Raw genomic sequence first — 20,343 nt, 5'->3', positions numbered from 1 at the left:
ATTCTGCAACTCAATATGCACAAGGCCCTGTACCAGGTGTTACATATGAATATAACACCAGCCATACTGTGTCACAGGTTTATAGAGAAAATGATTAAAAGGTATATTATAAAGAACATTTACAGTTGGAAAAAGTGAGATTCAGAGTGGGGAGGTGGCTCACCTATGCATATATAGCCATGCTTCTGGCAGTGCTAGAATTCAAAGTCCTGTCTCCTGTGTCTCCATTCACTGCCCTACTAACATGCAAGAAAAAATTTCTAAACAGACTTAAAAATACCTGCACAAACTCTGCACAGAAGTGGGGGATTTGGCCCCCTAAGCAATCAAGTATGAGGAGAAAAAGGAAAAATCAATCAACCAATTGATCACACAACTCGGAGTCATGGGGTGCCCCAGAACTAGTAACAGTATTGAAGTAGGAAGGAAAAAAAAGGGAAAAAAAAGGAAAAAAAAAAAAAAAAAGGAGAAAGAAATCTCTTTTAAAATGATACCACAAAGAAATGTGCCACCCAACAGCAAAAAGTGGACAGTCCCATATAAGTCAAGTCCGAACAAGGACACATCAGCATATGTTCACCTTCTCTGGTGTTTTGGATGCAGAATACAAAGTGGAATATCTCTGTTTGGCCCACATCAGGAGCAAATTAAATCTATTTAGTTTTGTTTATCTAACAGTAATTATTATCTCCAATTATACCTGCTCGAGTTCTACTCCAAATACAGATCCCTCCCCCAAACATTACTACCCCACATACAAGCCACTTCACAGGAAAACTTAAGTCCTTTGGTTTTGGGGATGTCAGTAGCTATATTTAGCTTCCCTCTAAGTCTTTTGAGCCTTTCCGCATTTTTGGAACAAGATCTGCTTAGGAAATATTTCCTTTCAGGCTGCATTTACTACAAATTATGCCAGTACCAGAGCATGAACAGGATCCTGAAGCAGTCCTTTTGACAGCCATATAGGTTTTTGAGGTGGTGTAAAAGGTCTTGACTTCCAAGCCAAGACGTGGTTTGTCAATTAATTTTAAGCCCAGAGCGACTTTTTATGACTGTCTTGCAAACCCCCTGAAAATAAGGGGTTTAGATGAAATCACTGAGGGAGTCCAATTCTGGAGCTGCAAATGGCCAGCTATAATAAATATTCTTTCACAGGCAACAAAATGATATATAAATTCATCCATCAGACCCTCTGGAGCTGCTGACAGTGAAGCCATTAAAGACATCTTGGGGATAAGGTATATTGAGCCTGTAACTTCAGTGGAAACGTTCAGCTCAGCCCAGAGTCCTAGACACATGCCCTAGCATGAGTGAGCCAAGGCATGTGGCAGGTTGGAGATCTTGTTCTGCTTTGCCATGGCCCTGAGCACTCTATGCATCACCCTGGGCAAGGCATTGCATCTCTCTGAGCCAGCTCTCTTCCCCTGCAAGATGTGTACAATCGCTCTCATTTTATAGTCTTCTCTGTTTAAATCATAATCTGTCACTTCTCCTTATGTTTAAATACAGGACCTAGCATAGGGGCTCTGTGTAAGTGTATGTAACTGCAGGATCAGGACTGAAAGGCTTTTTTTCCCCCTCTGTTTATCTTAAAATTGGTCATTTTTATCCCATCTCTGATGGAAAACAAAAATCAAGCTATATCTTTAGGTATTTAGGCAACATGAGATCCCAGCAGAAGATGCTGCAAGTCAGTCTCCTGATGGTTAGTTAGGAGCAATATTTTGTTGCTTAACACTTTTGTTGCTCCAAGCTCCAATTTATTTAAGTGCTAAATCCTCTGCTTAACTTTTAACATATGCTTTCACTCCATTATCTTCGATGTCAAATGACTGAAGTTAAAGGTAAGTATGCTCTCAAATGCTTCACTGAACTGGGGTCTTAAATACTGCATAATGGTGCTCTTCCAATGACAGATAAATCAATCCCCTAAAAAAATTCTTCCACTTGTACACTGAAAAGTAAGTGATCCAGAACAAGTGAAGACTGGCATGAAGAAACAGAGTGTATGGTCAAATGGAAATAACTGCTAGGCGTTGCATGTGGAAGCATGGGAGCTTTATTCCAGATTCACTGGCACCAGAAAATGCAGATTTGATTAAAGTTCTCAGGGTGCAGTTAAGGATCTGCCATTCTTTCCTCGAAAGGGATTTTTGTGCAAATGCTAATCAGTACATGTTGCTGTTAGATATAGGATAGGAATTTTTCTGCTTCACTTACCCAGCAGAAGCCCATGGCCTGAAATGTTATAGAAAACATTGCTGTCCACAACAAAGTCTGAGATGCCAATCAGACGGAGTCCTTGGCCAAAAGAGTCCAAGACACAACAGCCACGTATGTAAGAGTCTGGGGGAAAAAATGAGTCTTGTGAGCAAAAAGCACATGGCAGCTTGAAAGTAGGGAGAGTTTTGTATTAGCTCCTCATCCTTTGATGCCATGCAATTAATTCTTTTGGCTCCTGCGAGACTGCTTGGTTACAGCCGCCCACCCGTACTCACCTGGCAGATCTTTGCCAACAGGTGGGCACTGCTGGGATGGGCACGGTAGGAAAGAGGGTCCCTGAGCACAGAAATGGGTTAACGGAGGTGGTCCAGTATTGTGAGGAAGTAGGAGGAGGAGATCCAATGAAAGCATGGGGTAAGATCCCAAGAGTGAAGTATGTTACAAACTCAGGCAGTTGGATGATTGAAGTGGGACTGAAGAAGAGGAACGTTTCAGTAGAGCAGTAAGGACAAGGCAGGTATCTTGTACACCTTGTCTAGCCAGGCATGGTAACCCGTCCAGTGTACTCCAGGATCATGGCCAGTGCTGCCTTTTGCCACCAGGAAGCCCAGATCCTCACTTAGTGATGAAGGTGGCATAGGAAAGGCATAATTGTGGGTTAGCTTAAGAGGAAAGTCCCATCCAGTACTCTCAAAATATTATTTAAGCCCATCTAACTTGCCCCTATCACCACCAGTCTTGTGAGCCTTCATTCATCACAGAGATTAATTTTGCACTTATCAGTGACAAAGTCAAAGGAACTTAATGTGTTCCTTAACCTTCTGGTGATAGTTAGATTTTGGTCTATGTCACCGCACAGCCCTGTTTTCCCCTGGGCTCCCTCACAGTGTAATAGTGCAATCATTTCCAGAGTTAGTAGTAGCATGCCAACTCAGAGGTGTGGTATAAAAATAAAATATTATTTTCAGAAGAAGCTGTCCAGAGATGCAAAGGAACTAAAGCAGCTTAAAGCACTCCATCAAGTTTCACTTGGGCTTAGACTGCAGGTGAGGTTTTCTCACATTTACCAGTCCAGTTTGTCAACTGACCCAAGAGCTGAGCAGCTTCTGAGGACATCGCCCCAACTTTGGGTGGGAAAAGGTGGGACTTTTGAAATCATTCAGGCCCACCTCCAGTGCAGCCGCCTCACCTGCCATCCGTGCGTTGCCAGCAACAGTCAGGGCACTGCAGTGCTGCTGAAATGCTTGGCCCACGTGGCGGAATTGGACACCCTCCACTCGGAGCCGACTCGCCTCTCCCTGGAAGGCCTCCACAACCATGATGGCGCCCAGGTCCTGAGACCCTAGCTGCCTCTCGCTTCTCTTGTACAGACACCCGGAGCCACCTAGAATACAACGTGGTGGGAGCTGTCAGTGTTACCTCTCCATGGTGACCATGGGATGTGCAGAGTGCCCCAAGCAACATCATGAAACCCACTGGGTTGACTCAGTAAGACTCCATCTCCAGCAGTGATCATAAATACGGACCCAAAGACAAATAGCCACAAACAAGCGTATTTGATACTCCCTCTAAATACTCTCATGGTTCCTTCCCTAAGAGTGTGGGCATTTTTAGAGGAACATACATTCAAACCAGCAGGAAGCTGTGGTAGTTTTATGCCTTGGCAAGTTCCTTGTGTTCAATTTTAAATAGTCCTTTGCATAGGGAAGATGGATTTGACATTGATTTACTTTGGGTGAGGCTCTTGAAAAGGGATTTGGACACGGATGTAGTGAACTAAACTGAAATGAGAACATTTTGAAATTTCTTTAAAACCCTTGCTCTCCTGACTTTCCCTGCAGATGGATGGGGAACTGTTATTACCCACAGTCTAAAGACAAGGAAAGTAAATCATAGGGCCAGGGAAGGCATCAGCATCCATGAAAGACATCATTCCACGGGTCTGTGCTCAGGATATTTTGGTATGAAGAATTTCAGGCTGTGAATGTGCAACTTGGGTTTATTCAGTGGAGGTGCAGAGGAGATCTCAAATCCCAGCACTGCCTGCTTATCTCAGTAATGCTAATTTTTTTTTTTTAAAGAAGGTAAATTAACCACGAAAAAACACTGCTCGCTCATCTTCTGGTGACTCCTCTGAGAAATCCTCCTATCCTTTAACTCAAATAAAAACTTCAAACAGTTAGCACATTTCAGAGACTATATTTATGACTTCCACAGAAAATGAACAATAAATCCATGAGTAATATAAGCAGTTGGCTGCTGGATATCAAATGAAGTCCTGTGTCACAGTCTAAAAGCCCAAGGCATTTTATTTTTAAAGGAAACCTTACACCTGGGTTGCCAGATAGCCTAACTCTCCTCAAATTATAACCACTGTGTCTGATTCTGCTTCACCATCAGCTGGTGTAAATCAGGAAGAATATCAAACTTCATGGCATTTTATACAGGTAAAACTAAAGGAGAACTGAGATACCTAACACTGTTTCACCTGTCTAACTACAAGCTACAAGAAACCATCACCTGTTATTTTTTCTCGGTATCCCTAAACACTAAGCATCTCAATATTTTACAATAAAGAGTACAACATTAGGCTGTTTTGTTTTTCCTTCTTCTTAAAATGACTAAATAGTAAACACAATTAAAAATTTAATATATTATGTACACTGAAACATGTTTTCAGAAAATACTTTCTTTTCTACACCCTTAGGCTCAGGCAAAACTAAAGGGTCTTTCCCAAGATGGCTTGAAACAACAATGTGAAAATAATACATCTGAGATATTACAATAAAATGCAGTTCAGCTCCCGAGACTTCACACTTCAATGTCAAACAATGTTTGGAAAGATAGACTCGCTTCCCTGGCATTGATATGTCTCAAAGTTATCCTATTAAGGAAAAGTTCCGATACACGATACTAAAATGTGATTTTAATAGAGCAATTTTCCTCCTCACTACATTCCTGTGAGAAAAGACCTCCTCACCTCTTGCAACACCTGCTTTTACACACTGTCTGAGGTGTGACATCCTCTCCATCGTGCCATTTCCTTGAACAGCAACCCTTCGGCTAATCAGTGCCACCACAGCACTCAAACGCAGACCTTGGCCATTCACCCACTCCTCTCCAGCACCGTGGGAGTACCTAAGGAAAAACACAAAAAAAGGAACGAAAGTATCTGCACCTGCCCGATGGCAAGTTGTAAACAGTGATGTTTACCTTAAGCTGATGACTGCAGCCACCCAAATTCAGAGCTGGTTTCAGCCCTCTTCTCACTATGAACAGTGGCACATCCAATGTGTCTGTGTATATGGGCTAGATACATTTTTCCTTGGCTGATGTCTGGGAACAGATATCTTTTGATGTCTTTTTTGTCTCTCAAGCTCAGAACTTTTCCTGACCATGTTTATAACAAACTATTTCAGCCTTTGAATTTTCTTCTCAAAACATATTTGGGTGAAAACCATCAGTACTTTCTTTCTTAAAGCCCCAGATATGCCTGAAAATGATACCATTAATCTTCCTGAGCACTAGAGGTTGGTTGCCTCCCAAACAGATAACAAGTTTCAACACTGGGGCTGTTTGTCTGAGATCTCCATGCACAGAAGACGAAGGGAACAAATGCAGTGAAACTACCACTCACTGGAAACATGGAAGCAGTATTTCCAAACTGAAATAATTCACTTTGAGTGTGGTGTTAATCATTTTAAGTAAATCAGACAAGAAGGGAAGATTTTTATCTTTTTTTTACAGAAGTCAGACACTTTTTGTGAAAAAAAAATGCACTTTCTCAAGAAATGAACTGTGCAAGACATTTCTTTGTCAACCCTATGCTGAGGCGACTGGATTGTACTGGCCATCAGTGTTTTCTTCTTCAAAGGTTTTCTGAGTTCATGGTTATGATACAGGATTTAAACACAGTCAGAAACATTCAGGGTTGGATGTCCACTAGCTTTAGGGGGAGTGAGGAACTGAAATATCTCTAACCACCTTTGTTAAAGTGATTTATATAGTTATTATGTCCTGCAGGAAACAGCAAATCCTCACTTTGACCAAATTTTCCCCTGGTTTAGCTCTCTGCTATAGAAATCCCTTTGGCCCTTGAAAGGATACCTGAGCGGTGATCTAAGGTACAGCTCCGTGTCGTTCACAGACTCAATAATAGCCATTTCTTCTTGCTGCTGTGCATCTCCAAGGCTGGTCCGTCCCACCACAATTTCATCACCAGGTTGCCAGTCAACAGGTTCCTGGAGCACTAATCGTGTGTCATCAGCATGAGCTGATGATTTCAAGCGTGTGAAAGCTACTTTGGGCATCCAGCCTGGAAGAAAAAAAAGAAAAAAAGGAAAAAAAAAAGGAAAGGGAAAAAAAAAAAAGAAAAAAGGAAAAGGAAAAAAGAAAAAAGAAAAAAAAAGAAAAAAAGAAGAAAGAGAAAAGAAAGAAAAAAAGAAAAAAGAAAAAAAAGAAAAAAGAAAAGTAAAAGCAAGTCAATCCACTTGAAAAAACAAGCAGCATGTTTAGAAAACCCTGCCTCACTTGGATCATGCCAATCATTCATTTATTTCTGATGCTGTGTAGGAGATACAGGACTAATGCTATGAAGGAGGATTTCTGCTTGGATCAGAAATGCAGTGCTTTCCAAACAACATGGCATTTTCATATATTTTGTCCTTATTGGTCCCAAAAAGCTGGAAAAAAAACATGCTGGAAAGAAGTTTGCTCAACAAGCAGTAGGAGCTGAGGTTCGTTCCTCCAAACTGACTTCCCTATGTGAGAAACACCCTCTTCTTAACCACCTGTCATAACCAATGGAGAAAAGCATTCTCTGCAGTGGCCATCATCCTTCTCTGTGTGCAAAAAGCACTCTGAATTACCAGCTTCCCCAGTCATGTATCCAAAATGACATACAGTGAATCTAGGTCTACAAGTAACTTGCTTTCACAAAAACATATGTTCCTGTTAGTAACATTTCAGTGACTTATGTGAAGACAAATATCGCCACTTCCAAAACCTTTTAAGAGTGACTACAGATTGCTCAGCTAGCAACATAAGGTTGTTCTGACACTGTCTCCAGCAGAGACAAACTGAGGGGTCATTTTTTTACATCTTGGGCTAAGTGGTTTACCTGGTCATGCAACACAACCAATGGGCTGCAAAATCAAATGCAAGACTAAAATGGCTAGCATGCAACCAGCCTGCTTTCAAACAGTTGACAAAAAACGATCAATAAAAAAAAAAAAAAGTTGATGGTTATTTTTACCACTTGACAAGTATGGTGGACACTGGACATCTGGCTGAGTCAGCATAAGATTATGTGATGACGGAAACAGGATTCTAGAGATACATAGAAATGTATCTCAAGCTGGTTCCAGAGCCAGGAATACTCTGCAGGTAAAAAGCGTCCCCCATGGGTGATGTTCCTGAAAAAGTCTCCATCAGGGACAGCTAGGTAGAGGAGAACAAAACCTGGAGGTCCCAGGGAAGTGTGTGGCAACAACCAACACAAAAGTTGTTCTACTTCCTGTCTTTTTAAATAAAGGCTTTTCAAAAAAGTAATTTTTCTTTTTGAAAAAATGGAAAGTTGTTGAAAAGTGAATTCTCATCCACAAAAAATATGTTGTCATTTTTATCAAATCTTGGTCAATGCATTATTGTAAAAAATCATTTGTGAGGGTGTTAAAAAAACTCACTCATTTTCATTTTTTTCAACATTAGCTCTCTTTTAAAAATTAAGAAAAAATAAAAATATCAAAAATTCAATATTTTTCTTTTTTTAAAAGAAAGTCCTATGGAAAGAACTTGCTTCAGCCTTTTTCATCAAAAGCAGAAATAACATCATGTAGTATTTTTAATGTTGTATATTTGGGGACATCTTCTCTGAAAACTTCAACTTCAGAAAACACGGTTGAAACATATTCTTAGTGAGGCCTTAGTCTGCTTAAACCTGAAAACAAATTTTCAACTTTAAGGTGAAGGTGAGGTGAAGGTCATGTAATATCCCTGAGGATGGGGATGATATATAGGTTAGGCAAAGCAAGATGAAGAGCCCCCTCCATCAGCAACCTTGGGCCACCACTGGAAGGCAATACCAAGGTGGCAACTGCCGTTTCCCAAATTCCCTCCTCTTCAGTGGACACACTACCAAGTCTGTATATAACAAGGCCCAGCAATGAAACATCTTGCCATTTCACCCTCCCTTCTTCACTTCATCATGTTTGCTCTAACTCTTGACATTTCTTTTTCCCTAGCAGGCTTTAGAACAGATTGGCCCAGTGAGATCCAACACATTGAACAGCATCAGGGGATAGTATGTGCCTCACCCCCCCAACTTTAGTATATTTTTCCTTCCCTCCTTTGCAATAGATCATAATTTACCTTTAGCCCACAGCAAGTTACTGTCCTCCCTGATGGTACTATAGAAAAGAAATAACACCTGAAATCACCAAGGGTAGAGGTTGCATCAAATAAATCATTTTCAAATTATTTTAAGCAAGTTTCTTCCTCTCCATATCCTGTTTCACTTTCTCATTGGTTACACTCCACTGTCCCAGTTCTTTCCTTAATGAAGATAGAAATACGGAGTAGCACCTCCAAGTCAAAAAATTTACAGCAGAATGAGGGAAGGAAGAACCAAGTCTTTTACTCTGTCATCTTAAAGCATATTTGAACACCTGCTCTGTGTGTCAATGATGGGCATCTAAACCTAGCCAACATACTTCTGGCTTATGATCTTTTCTTTTTTTTTTTTAAATCAACCTTGGAATTTCTCAGCTTACAGTTAAGGAAACCTTTCAGACATCCTTCACTTAATGTGCTTCAGTTCATGTCATAGAACTGTTTTGGAGTGCATCAAATGGATTTCCTTCAGATGAAACTAACGCAGAAGTTGTAATCGAGTAGAACATATAATACACTTTGGATGCTGATGGAACCAGACTAGAACGACTCTATCGTAGCCCCCAAAACACATACAGTGTGGACCCTGCATCCTCAGCACCTACGTCATTCTCTCTACAGACCTACTTCTACTGGGCCATGCTGTTTTCTAATGCAGACTTAGCCAAAGCCCACCTCGCGCCATTCATCAGCACAGACATGAAAGACTTTCCCTGTGAGACCTCATCCTTCACACAGCTTCAGCCAGCTTAAAAAAACACTCGATATCAGCCTACATGCGTTCTTCTACTAGCAGCAATTTCATCATCTTTATTCATTTACCTTCTTTCACTGAGTGATCCTCGTGAATTTTTAGGACTCACATAAAAGCAAACGACTGACAGCAGCCATCTGCACGTTGAGCAGCATACCATTTTTCTCCAGCTCTGGACGTTTTGTTTATAATACTGATTTGTGTGCGTGTGTTAATGTGTGTTTGCATGCATCTGTGGCCAGACACACCACTGACTCCTGTTGTGTACATCTGTCACACACATACTACAGCAACACTGCTGGGCAACTCCTGTCATTAAGAGGTGCAAACCATCATTCTGCATGCAGAATATGTTCTAATGGAAAAGGCTTGTTTCAGGCACTTGCGATGTCAGAAATAAAATTTTTTAAGGAAAATCTTCCCAAGCATTTTTTTTCTTCTAAACAAAGAGTATTCAAGGTATCCAAACATCCCTCTCCCCCCACTTTTTTTCTTTTTTTTTTCCTTTTTCTTTTTTGACTTCTTACTGTGCTCTCTCAGACTCCCTCTCTGTCTCCCATTCCACAGTTTTACCTTCCTGATAATTTAGGTAAGATCAACTTCCAGTTTCCAATACTTTTAGAATATTTTCATGGCGGGGGGGGGGGGGGGGGGGGGGGGGGAAGCGGAGAGCAAGGGTAGAAGTCTAGCAGATTCTGCTTTCCTTGCTTCCCATTTATATCCCCACATTCAACAAAATCTGCAGGTCATATTCTGCTCTAAGCAGCACAAGAGACACACAAGATTTGGTCAGTGATGCTTTCCTGGTCAATTCACCAAGGAGGAACCATAAATGAGGTTTCTTTGCTGTAGCTGTAACTCTAACACATTCCTGCCCTATGGTTTGATGGGAACCCATCATATACCCACACAGAAATGAACTGCACTCTTTCTAGAGCATTCATCATCCACTGCTGTTTAAAATCACCCATTCCCCTTTCTAGAAAAAATTTACAGGTGGTAAAACCTAAAATTTAACTTTTTTTTTTTTAAAGTAAGTATAACATTGTGACCTGTATCTCACATAGTTCTAATGGTAGGAAAACACACAACCCCCACGTTCTCCAGTTTCAGTGTCAAAGAGGTTTAAATGAGGATAGCTTGACAAAGAGCACAACACCTACCAAGCCCCTAAGTCACTGTCACCACTGTTGTCTGCAGCTGACTTTGGAGACTGTGGCTTGGTTTCAGGTGCCTAAGCGTGTCATTTTGGATGTACAGTTGGCATCTAGCTGCTGTTCCAGAAAGACACTGGTCTGATGTTAAGTCCCGCATCCATCTGCCAGCCCCACATAGATACATTGGACACCAGTCAGGGTGCCTGGAATGGTTCTCTATGCTAACGCTCAGGTAACTGAACAGCCAAACAGCTAACAGACAGCCAAATCGAATTCTTCTTGAAGAAGTTTCCAGGCCTCTGCTCGCCTACCAGGTGGGCTGACTGGATAGGACACACCACTTTTCAGAGGTACTCCTATACCCAGCTTTTAAATGGGGAGGTGGAATGTGCTGGTGAACATCTCAGGAGGGAATGGTCTCCAGCTGGGAGACAACCTTCATTTCCCAGAGGTCTTCTCCAGTTTTTCTTCTTCAAAGAACCAATGCACTTGCTACAGTATCATGAATATCTAAAGGAGATTGCCTGGAACAAAGAACCCTGCCTGCCATCTGTCTGCAGGACCACCCTTTGGAAAGTCAGAGCTCTCTTTCTTGTTTCCCTTTGAAAACAAGCTTTATTTCAGATAAAACATGCAGGGTTCATAAAATAACCTTCAGTGATTGGGACTGGGCTGTGCAACAGGTAAATAAATTACTTGTTTGAAAGCAGAAGGTTTAAAAGATCAACAGCTGTGGTATATTTAAATTATTTCTTTCCTAAAAAAGTACTGCAAGCAGAAACGCTCAGAAGTGTTGAAAAATAGATGAATCTGTATAACTCCTTAATTATTGAACTCATTTTTAATAATTAACTAAGCTCGGATTGGAAAAAAGACCACATCTTGAGATCTAAAGCAGAAGTGCCTTCATGTTAAAGGGACAGGACAGAACCTTTAGTCTCTAAATGCTATTGCAGGCAAAGCAGGAATTGAACATTTTACTAAATGACTTGACAGAAACACCCTTCAATACTGAGCAGAGCTGAACCATGTTACCAAATGGCAGCCTAGAAATGCAAAGGGGCTTGAAAGCAAATTCCAAAGTGAATTAATCACAAACTGTAGCATAAGGGACATCTTGGCACCAGGACCCTGGCTTGTGATTCCTGTAGGAAGCATGATGTGAGGATGCAGTCTTGTACTGACCTGGCAAAATTATTAATAACAAGGCAATTCTGGTGTGTACAATGCTACTGTCTTTGATATGTCAAGTAGAGAATTGGAAACACAATATAAATTTCAATTCTTACAGCCTTTATCACAAAACATTTTATAAATCTACATCGGATGCTATATGACTTCACTGATTTCACCTACTCCTAAGTAGTTCAACCGGAGATGAGAATTTGACCTTTACAGAAATGTCTCAGAATCACACCAAAACTAGTAAACTCAGCAAGGTATGTCAGGACATACTTATCTCCAGGGTGACAAGAAAGTCTGTCTACAGTAAGCACGGTGTGGATTGTGCTGTGTCTTGTAGGTTTAGATAAATCAGGCCATTTTTTACAATACTTCAACCACAAAAGACACGAATATCATCTCCTCTTCCAGGTGCACATTGGGTGCCTCAACAGGTGTTGAAAATTTAAGCTGGCTGGTTTTAAGATTTAAGATGACCCAGCTGTGAAAGCAGAAGCCGCTACAATTGGAAACACTCGAATAGAAGAGTTTGAAAAAAAATACTACAGGGCAGGGAGAGGTAGCTGTAAGCTAATTAATTAGGAGTCATGTCCTATAGTCAACAGGGAAAATAGCCTCCTGGGGAGCGTACACACTCTGCATCACCCTCTGGAGGAGTTTCTCTGTCCCGCTACAGGCACAGAAGAGTTGTCTCCTCATTCAAGCAAGGGGATTGGATGGCCCCGAAGTTGACTCAGAAGCACTTCAGTGGCCAAGGAGCCTTGGAAACACGAACTGCCCTTGCTAGTGGCTGTCCCCACAAATCTACAAGTTTCCTTGAGTGTGAAGGAACGCGCAGACCTGTGCTGCCCTGGCCACTGATTCCCTCCTCCCGATTATAACCCTAAGCACATGTCCCACTTTTCTGCCAGCCTGAGCCCTCCAGAGCAGCAAGGGAGAGAGTGAGAGACAAAAAAAAAGCAGTGGTATAGATCTCAGCTGAGAAAGGCTACTCCAGATATTACCCTCATCCCAGTGCAAAATTTTGCTTCAGACAAAACATCTCCTTTAAAGCTTCCCTGTGTCAGACCAGACAGTTATGAAGTGTTGAAGGGTTCATTTTACCTATTCCTTGTACATTTATGAAAAAAAATCACCCCTTGCCCACTGCCTTAAAATGTCTTCCAGCTTCCATCAGAAGAGAAACTTGGATTGACACTGATCACCAAAGGAGATGCATAGTTTGTAATCTATTATTTGTATTGAAGTAAGGCCCACCATGCTAGATATTCCACACGTGTAGATAGCTAGGACCAGATCTAATGGGAGCCTCTACACTGGATATAGACAAGTCCCACCACAGCATTCACTGACCTGAGGAGCCTGCCTGCATGGTGCTTCACTCCATGCAAACATGGCTGAGGCCTCCACAAGATAAAAGTTATTAATCTTGTTGTACACAAAGAAAGGTGTGGAGGAGATGAAGAAGGGTTAAGTGGCTTCTTTGGGGTTACAGGAGTATCTGGGATAAAGCTGGGAAGTAAGTTTCCTCTGAGCCAGGCCAGTTTCTCAAAACTGAAGCCTACTATTCCAGCTAGGAATAATCTAACACATCTGAAAAACAACACTTAGACTCTTGTTTGCATTTTCAGTTACTGCTCATCGTTCAGATATTAGCTCCAGAGGCAGGTGGCTGAACTGCATCTACCCAAATGCCTGGTACTGTTGGAACGCACAAGGGAAACTGAGTCAGTTCCAACAGATAAACTGAAAAGCGGCTAGTTTACCCTGGTCCAAGAAGCAGATCAAAACCAAAAGACAAGGTCATAGCCTCCTGAGTCACCTCCAGCTCTCTGCCAGGACACGATGAGGTGTTGATATCGTAGTTACCTTGTGTTACCAATCCCCCATCCTCCAAGGAATAACTTTCCAGACAACAACTCTCCATTGAACTGAGAGTGATCCATTAATTTCCAGCTTTTTTTCAGTCTCCAACAGCCACTATCTGCCCCCCTCTCTTCCCATTGATCCCCTGATGCTTTTTCTTCAGCTTCTTATAGCTCCTGTCCTTCACCTCTCCCGGTCTGTCCCAGAAGGTGATTCCAGTCACATAACTATCATAGCCTTGCCCTTTCTCCTGCCATCCCTTCAAACTTGTTCCTTTGCTCCTTTCTCAATCTGATGTCACACCTCCCAGACTACTACATCTCTTCCTCACATAGCTTCAGGAATGTATGGAGCATGGGCAGAGAAAACTGATGGATCAACCCATTCTCCAGTTGATTTGTGAAGGCACATGGCTTGAGCAGACAGCCTTAGGCAGAATGAGTTTTTTCAGCCTGCTTTGCCCACGTTCTCATTTCTTCCATCCATGGGTTCATCCTGCATCTCTCTTTTTATGCTTCCAGGTCTTCCTGTCAGGTTCTGCTGCATCATGGTCTGCCTTCTTCTAAGTCTTCCCTCAATCTGTACTTTTTCTGTCTACCATTCTCCTTCTGAGAATGTTTCTTTGGACTGCTGACTTGTACTTCTTTTACTTCAGTCAAGGCTGCTGATACCTCTTCTTTCTTCTAGCCAAGCTGTACCTTGGATGTGGTGTTCCAAGACTGATCTTCAGTCACCTAGTTACATACACCTTCATATTTCTCCCCGTAAGTTTCTTACTTTGCACCTCTATTTCTCCTGTTTGTCTCCAACTCTCTTCCCAACACAAAGGCTGTCTTGGGGTCAGTCTGTATTTGAACAAAATGTATGCCCATCTCTTCTAAGCATCTGTGATCACCAGCCTCTTGCACATCTACAACACATCGATCCAATGACAGCGCATTTAGGAAGAGTCTTTCAGGTTTCTCATTCTCAATTCAGCTTCTTGCATAAGGCTGTCCTATGGTGCTGTTGTTTTTTCCAGCATTTTCAGAGTTATTAGCCATAATCTTACAACTTTATTTCCAGAAGATGCTGCTTCAAGATACAACAGTCTTTCTGCTGAGTATATTTGTCACAGTCATTCTTCTGTGTCTGATCCTCTTGCAATCTGCATCCACAGACACAGAAGCACAGAAGCATTTAGATCAGAAAAGATCAAGTGCAACCGTTAACAACACGTTCGTGCTTCTTACTCCAGTGGCAACCAGAAGGTGCTTGAAACCCCAGATCTCACTGCCTAATGATTTCCCTAGCCACCAGTTTGCTCTGAAAGGAACTTTTTGTCTTTCACACATTTCTACTCAGTTAGATTAATGCTAATTTAAATCTATGGAATGGTCCAGGCCTATGATTTTATGTGACTAGATGGCATGCTGGTTAGATTGAAAACAGATGCCCCTGACCTGAAAAAAAGACGTTTTGGAGTACGTGTTGTCACCTGACTTTAGAAACGCAGGGAACCTCCTAACTAAGCCTGCCAGCAGCCAGTGTGAGACACATCCCAAGGCAGGCAGAGCTGCAGATCCTGGGGTAGGCATGGGCGTGCTGGTAGAAACTAGACTCCTTAAATGGATTTTAGGAGGACTGGTTCCAGCCCTAAGCCTGACATGGGAATGTTGGTCTTTCTCACAAATGTGTTTAATATTTTTCAAAAAAACTTTGTTTTCTGGCATGGGACATCAGGCTTTGAACTCTTCTGCTCTAAGTACACAGGGCCAGGATCCTGCTGCATCTCATCTTCACTCCTATTTACCACAAATTAATTAACTCAGGTTACGAACATAAAGTTTGTTTGCATTGTTGACAAACTATAAAGCTCTTTTACACCTTTTGACAGTTTATTGGTGCTTTAAAGTTGAAGTAATGAGATCCCTTTATACCACAAAAGGAATTTACAAGAACTGAAGGGCTCAGACACACAATCTACTTATGGTGACTATACAAGTTATGCTGCAGACAATCTGTCAATCTGTTGCAGGGACGTTGTAAATCTTTACAGTAAATGAGAATAAGATCTTTCAATTCCCTTGCACAAAGTGAAAAGAAACAAGCTGTTTACATTTCCAAAAAAAAAGAAAATAATTTTGCAAGAGATAGACTTATAAATGTAATACAATGAATTATAGCTATACTAATTTTAAAAAGGGAAAAGAAAAGGGAAGAAAAAAGGGGAGGGGAGGGGAGGGGAGGGGAGGGGAGGGGAGGGGAGGGGAGGGGAGGGGAGAAACCACCACTAGTGAGTCTCCAATAATAAAACACAACACAATTTACTGCAGCGTTTCAGGTGTCAGACCACATAAGGAATCCAGCTTCCACTCCACTGTCATAATCCCTTATTATTCTCTTGTCCCTATCCAAATTGCACTGCCAACTCAAACTTACCTTGGCCATTCCTAAAATTTCCAAGTGTCAAACAAGTGAGAATACAGCCATTGGAAATGGGTGCTTCAGAAAAGGGTTTGGGGTTTTTTAAAATATATTTTTAAATCTATCACAGAGACTTTTTGCTGCTGCTACTTCAGTTAATAAAACAAATTGTAAAAATAATAATGTGTAAAATTCCTTCAGTTAAAAGGAATAGAAAATCTTTTCCAGAAAGCCTTCTTAGTTAGGATTGCACACAGCTGTGCTGCTGCAGCTCTCTGTAGTCAAATAGCCCTTTAAAGGTCCAGATCCTTAATTAAGGATCTGGAAAACTTCTTTCATGAACTTGGATTGGATAAAGACTTAAAAAAAAAAAAAAAAAGTCACAGCTACCTCAACTCACAGTGACTAGTGCAGTCACTGGCCATAAAATGTAGGGAATCAGATGAGGAAGACTGAGAGCTGCTTCCCTCTATTTTCAGATGTCTTTAAAAAATTCCCCTGAACCATGAGCCCTCAGCCCTCTGGACTTGAGTGTTTCCAGCTTACTTTTGCTCCCTGTTAATTCCAATCCTAGGTATATTGCATAAGTGTTTCTAGCTTGTTTCACAATGAAAGGAATTTGGGTGGGTTTTTTTTCCCTAGTACGCATCTTGGATAGACAGGAATGTCTGTGCCTGAAACTGGAAGATGTCTTTCCACCCCCGTACAGTCCTGCAGGACAAACTGCTGTGTGTGGGCTGCTCCTGGGGAGTTGTAGACAGCTTTCCTGCTACTTCCCACCACAGCCAGTGCAGAAAGCTTTTCATTCACACCTGGAGGTGAAATAGGAGGTCCTTTCTAATTTATAACTGCTCATTATCCCTTAGGACACCCAAAAGTTTATCAGCTTTTTGACTGCTACACAGGCGAGCTGCAGCAGCCTCAGTGCTGGGCACTCAGGACCGTACTGGGTGTTTTAGATGGAATTTGAGCATGGGCTCAAACCATAGCTTGCCTGATGTCCCCAGTGTGTGGAACCAAACCCAGCACAAGGCACAAGCTTTGCACAAGCAATGGGCAGACTGAGACAGGAAATTTGGACCTACTCAGTCCCCTGACGTGGGTCCCTATGTGCAAAGCCATCATATGCCATCTCACTTGTGGCATTATCACGTGCTTGGCTCTGGGCAGACGTCCTTCTTGGAAAGACTCTGATGATGTGTACAACCAGTGCAGGGGACCAGGATGCTGCTCTAGGCTGAGGTTGCCACTGCAACATGAGGACGTGCAACATTTTCTAGTAGTTATTTTCTGGTCGAGCACTGTGAATGTACAAAGATGTAGTCACAGCTCAGCTTTTTAACATCAGCTTTTAACCTGCTCAGTGGCCCATTCATCCAAGGCCCAATGTAGACACAGCTTCAGTAACTCTCTGACTTCTTCCACCTCTCATGTAAATTAGGGGTGGTGCTCCCCCATTATAAGTGGGTTCTGGAGAATGAAAGCCAAGTCTACCGGTAGCTACACATGATTTAATCCAAATTTAAAATTAGGCCAAACCTTCAACACCTTCCACAGAATTAAAATTCCACCAAAAAAATTACTTTTGGAACCATTACACTTTTTTGACTAACGTCACTTTGCAGGTTTAGGGGGTTTGATTTTTATATTGTGAACACATTGCATTTCAGTAGTGTAGAAATGTTGACATGGAACAGGTATAATACTAAAAATAACACCATGAAAGTCCAGATGAAAGGAAAATGATAAAATTAAACACCTTTGCCTTCTCCCAGTGGGGAAAAAAATCATCTAAACAAGAGGACAAAGTGAATAATTTTTGTTTTCTCCAGTAGAAAATATCCTTGAAAGTGACCTAGTCATGTGGAATGGTTCCCTTTTGTGAAACTACAGTTTTAACCAAAAGCATTTCCACCTAAATGTTTTTGAATGGCACCCTCAAGAATGCAAGGAGTATCTTACTGAGGATGGGAAGGGCTCTGTAATTGGGAAGGGGTATGTCAGTGTTATATTCAAAAGTTTAAAAGATGCAACTACTTCATCCCACAGAAGCCTCCACATTTGTAGTAACCCACAGACCTCTCCCTGTCAAGGAACACAAGCCAATACATTAGCTATAGTCTATATATAGTATATTAAATATGTATATACTAGCGCCCACCCCTCAGTCCCATTTTTTCCACGTGTTCCTCATTAAGATCAGCACCAAAATACAGAGCAACTGAGTTAAGTTTGGATCAAAGGTGATAGATGCATTTATGTTGGCAAAATAAGGCAAGCTATGAAAGACACTGCAGCTTTCCCTGAACCCAGCACACTCTGGTTTTTTCCCCTCCATCTGCTAGGTCTTTAAAATCTAATGGTCATCTTATAGTTGTGAATAAGAAAGTGAAGGAACAAGTCATTGTACATTAGTTACTCCATGGGAAGTGCCTAAGTGCAGTTTCTTACCCCCAGTGAACACAAGGGGATTCAAGGCAGCTCAGCCTTCTGTTCAAGAGCCATCTGCTTTAATGCATCATGTTAAAGTCAAGGTCTTGAAAGGAAAAGTGCTGTCACAGAAGGCAAAAATCCTCCTGCAAGCACCACACAGAACAACCAGCATCTAAGGAAAACCAGTCTATGGGAGTAACCCCAGAAAGGGAAGAAGGATCTGAACTCACGGTGTTAACAGGGATGTGCAAATCAGTGGTTTCAGTTAGTACCAAATAACATATTGAATGGATGAACATTTCAGTGAGGTAAAAAAGCACATCTTATCCCTGGTGGATCTCTGCACCCTGTCCTGAATCACGCTGCTGCAGATATTTATTCTTTTTTATCTCTGGGAATCTTTTCTTTTTAATATGTGAGTAAAGTAGAACAAATTCTCTCATGTTGTCTATGATCTCTTAATCTCCAACTCAGCACAGATACATAGCACTGCTTAATGGGGGAAAAGCAAGAAGCATTTGATTAAATGTTTGATGTCTCGAGGAATACACAGGCTCTGTGGAGTGTAGTGCACAGCTCACAAACATTTTGTGTTTCATTATTGATTAAAAGTGATTAAAATTAATAATTGGCTCAGCTGATACAAACTTTTTTTTTGTTTCCTGAGCTAACCCTGAAAATGTATAAGATTGTTTTGGTTGCAGAGAAGCCTGGGATAGAAGTGCAGGACTGCCTCTACAACGTCATCTTCCACAGTAAGCTTCCAGTGCAAGTGCAGGGATATTCTTTGCAGGATTATCCGTGACTTTAGAGGACTGAAACGACCACTGACGCCTCTGTTTTAGTTCTGCTGATTATAAATAGGTACAGTATCAAACCAAAACTCTTTGCACATTATTTTTAATTTACCACACAGCTTTCATCATCTGGACAAAGTGAATGTAGCATGTTATTAAACCTGAAGCATAGCACCTTCCATCTAGTTGGAGAACTATAAGTTATTAGCCAAAACGAGGGAACAGTTCATATGTTCATGCCCCATATCATCACAGTGCTGGCACTGACAAAGTTTCAGCTAAATACACAGCAGAAGTCCTGGTTTTCTTATGGGAACAGGCACAGTCTGTTTTGAGGGGACACGACGGAATAACAAACTCAGGATCACAGGACTGCTAAAAATGGAACAGAATGGAAAAGACCTTTAAAATTTTCCCATTGATGGCAACTAGAGTGTGGGGACCACAGAGTCAGGCTGTCACAAAGGAAGGGTAGGTGTCCTCAGCTACTGATGCAGCATCTCCACGTAGCTGCCTCTGCACCCAGTCCCTGCCCTTCACACAGCATCCACTGGTGTCTCCGGTCCAGTTTCCCTGGGAAGGACAAAGGCACAAGAACAGCCAAGGCCACCATGCTAAACTTCTCTCCTGAAGCTTGTCAGGAGAGTTTCTCAGGGAATAAAGTACGAATGGAGCTGGAGACAGTGATAAATTTCCCTTCTGAACAATCAATAAAATTCTCTCAGCTCCGCTCAGGCCCCTACTGCGGATGCAAGGGCCATAATTACATTGTCAAAAAGCCGAGTCGCCCCGGCTGACTGAAACCCCCTTTAACACTGATGTGTGATTGACAGGCAGTTTATGGGTGGCACGCTCTGACTGGCAGGGGAGTTGGCTAAAGCCAAAGGCAACAGTGAAATTTCCCAGTCTGCTACAACTACCGGAGCAAAGGACTGCCACTCACGAGGGGATTGTGGGAAACCCTTAGTCATATTAACATATCAAAGTGAGGAGCTGACAGCGCTTACTAAACAATCTGAACTCAAGCATGGCTGCAGAACATCCCCCAAATTTCCCGGTCTGAAACAGGAAAGAAACTAAAATGTGCTCAGTCCTGTCTTCACCAAGACAGCTAAGAATTTGGAAGCCTGCTTAT

At 41.8% G+C, this 20,343-nt stretch overlaps 1 protein-coding gene across 4 annotated transcripts in view; it reads right to left on the bottom strand.

Moving 5' to 3' along the window:
- Positions 1–20,343, bottom strand: part of PKHD1 (PKHD1 ciliary IPT domain containing fibrocystin/polyductin) — a 281,171-nt gene that overhangs the window by 150,189 nt on the left and 110,639 nt on the right. For all 4 annotated transcript variants that reach the window (XM_027808650.2, XM_027808649.2, XM_027808651.2 and 1 more), the window contains 4 exons: positions 6,331–6,538; positions 5,204–5,361; positions 3,413–3,607; positions 2,221–2,346 (listed from right to left, as the gene is read on the bottom strand). In XM_027808650.2, coding sequence (XP_027664451.2) covers positions 2,221–2,346; positions 3,413–3,607; positions 5,204–5,361; positions 6,331–6,538 — 687 coding nt within the window. The remainder of the gene's footprint in view (positions 1–2,220; positions 2,347–3,412; positions 3,608–5,203; positions 5,362–6,330; positions 6,539–20,343) is intronic.

Source organism: Falco cherrug, chromosome 6, assembly GCF_023634085.1.
Source record: "Falco cherrug isolate bFalChe1 chromosome 6, bFalChe1.pri, whole genome shotgun sequence".
Classification (NCBI taxonomy): Eukaryota; Metazoa; Chordata; class Aves; order Falconiformes; family Falconidae; genus Falco; species Falco cherrug.
Note: the sequence above shows the minus strand (reverse complement) of the source record. Positions and strands in the feature narration are given on the sequence as shown.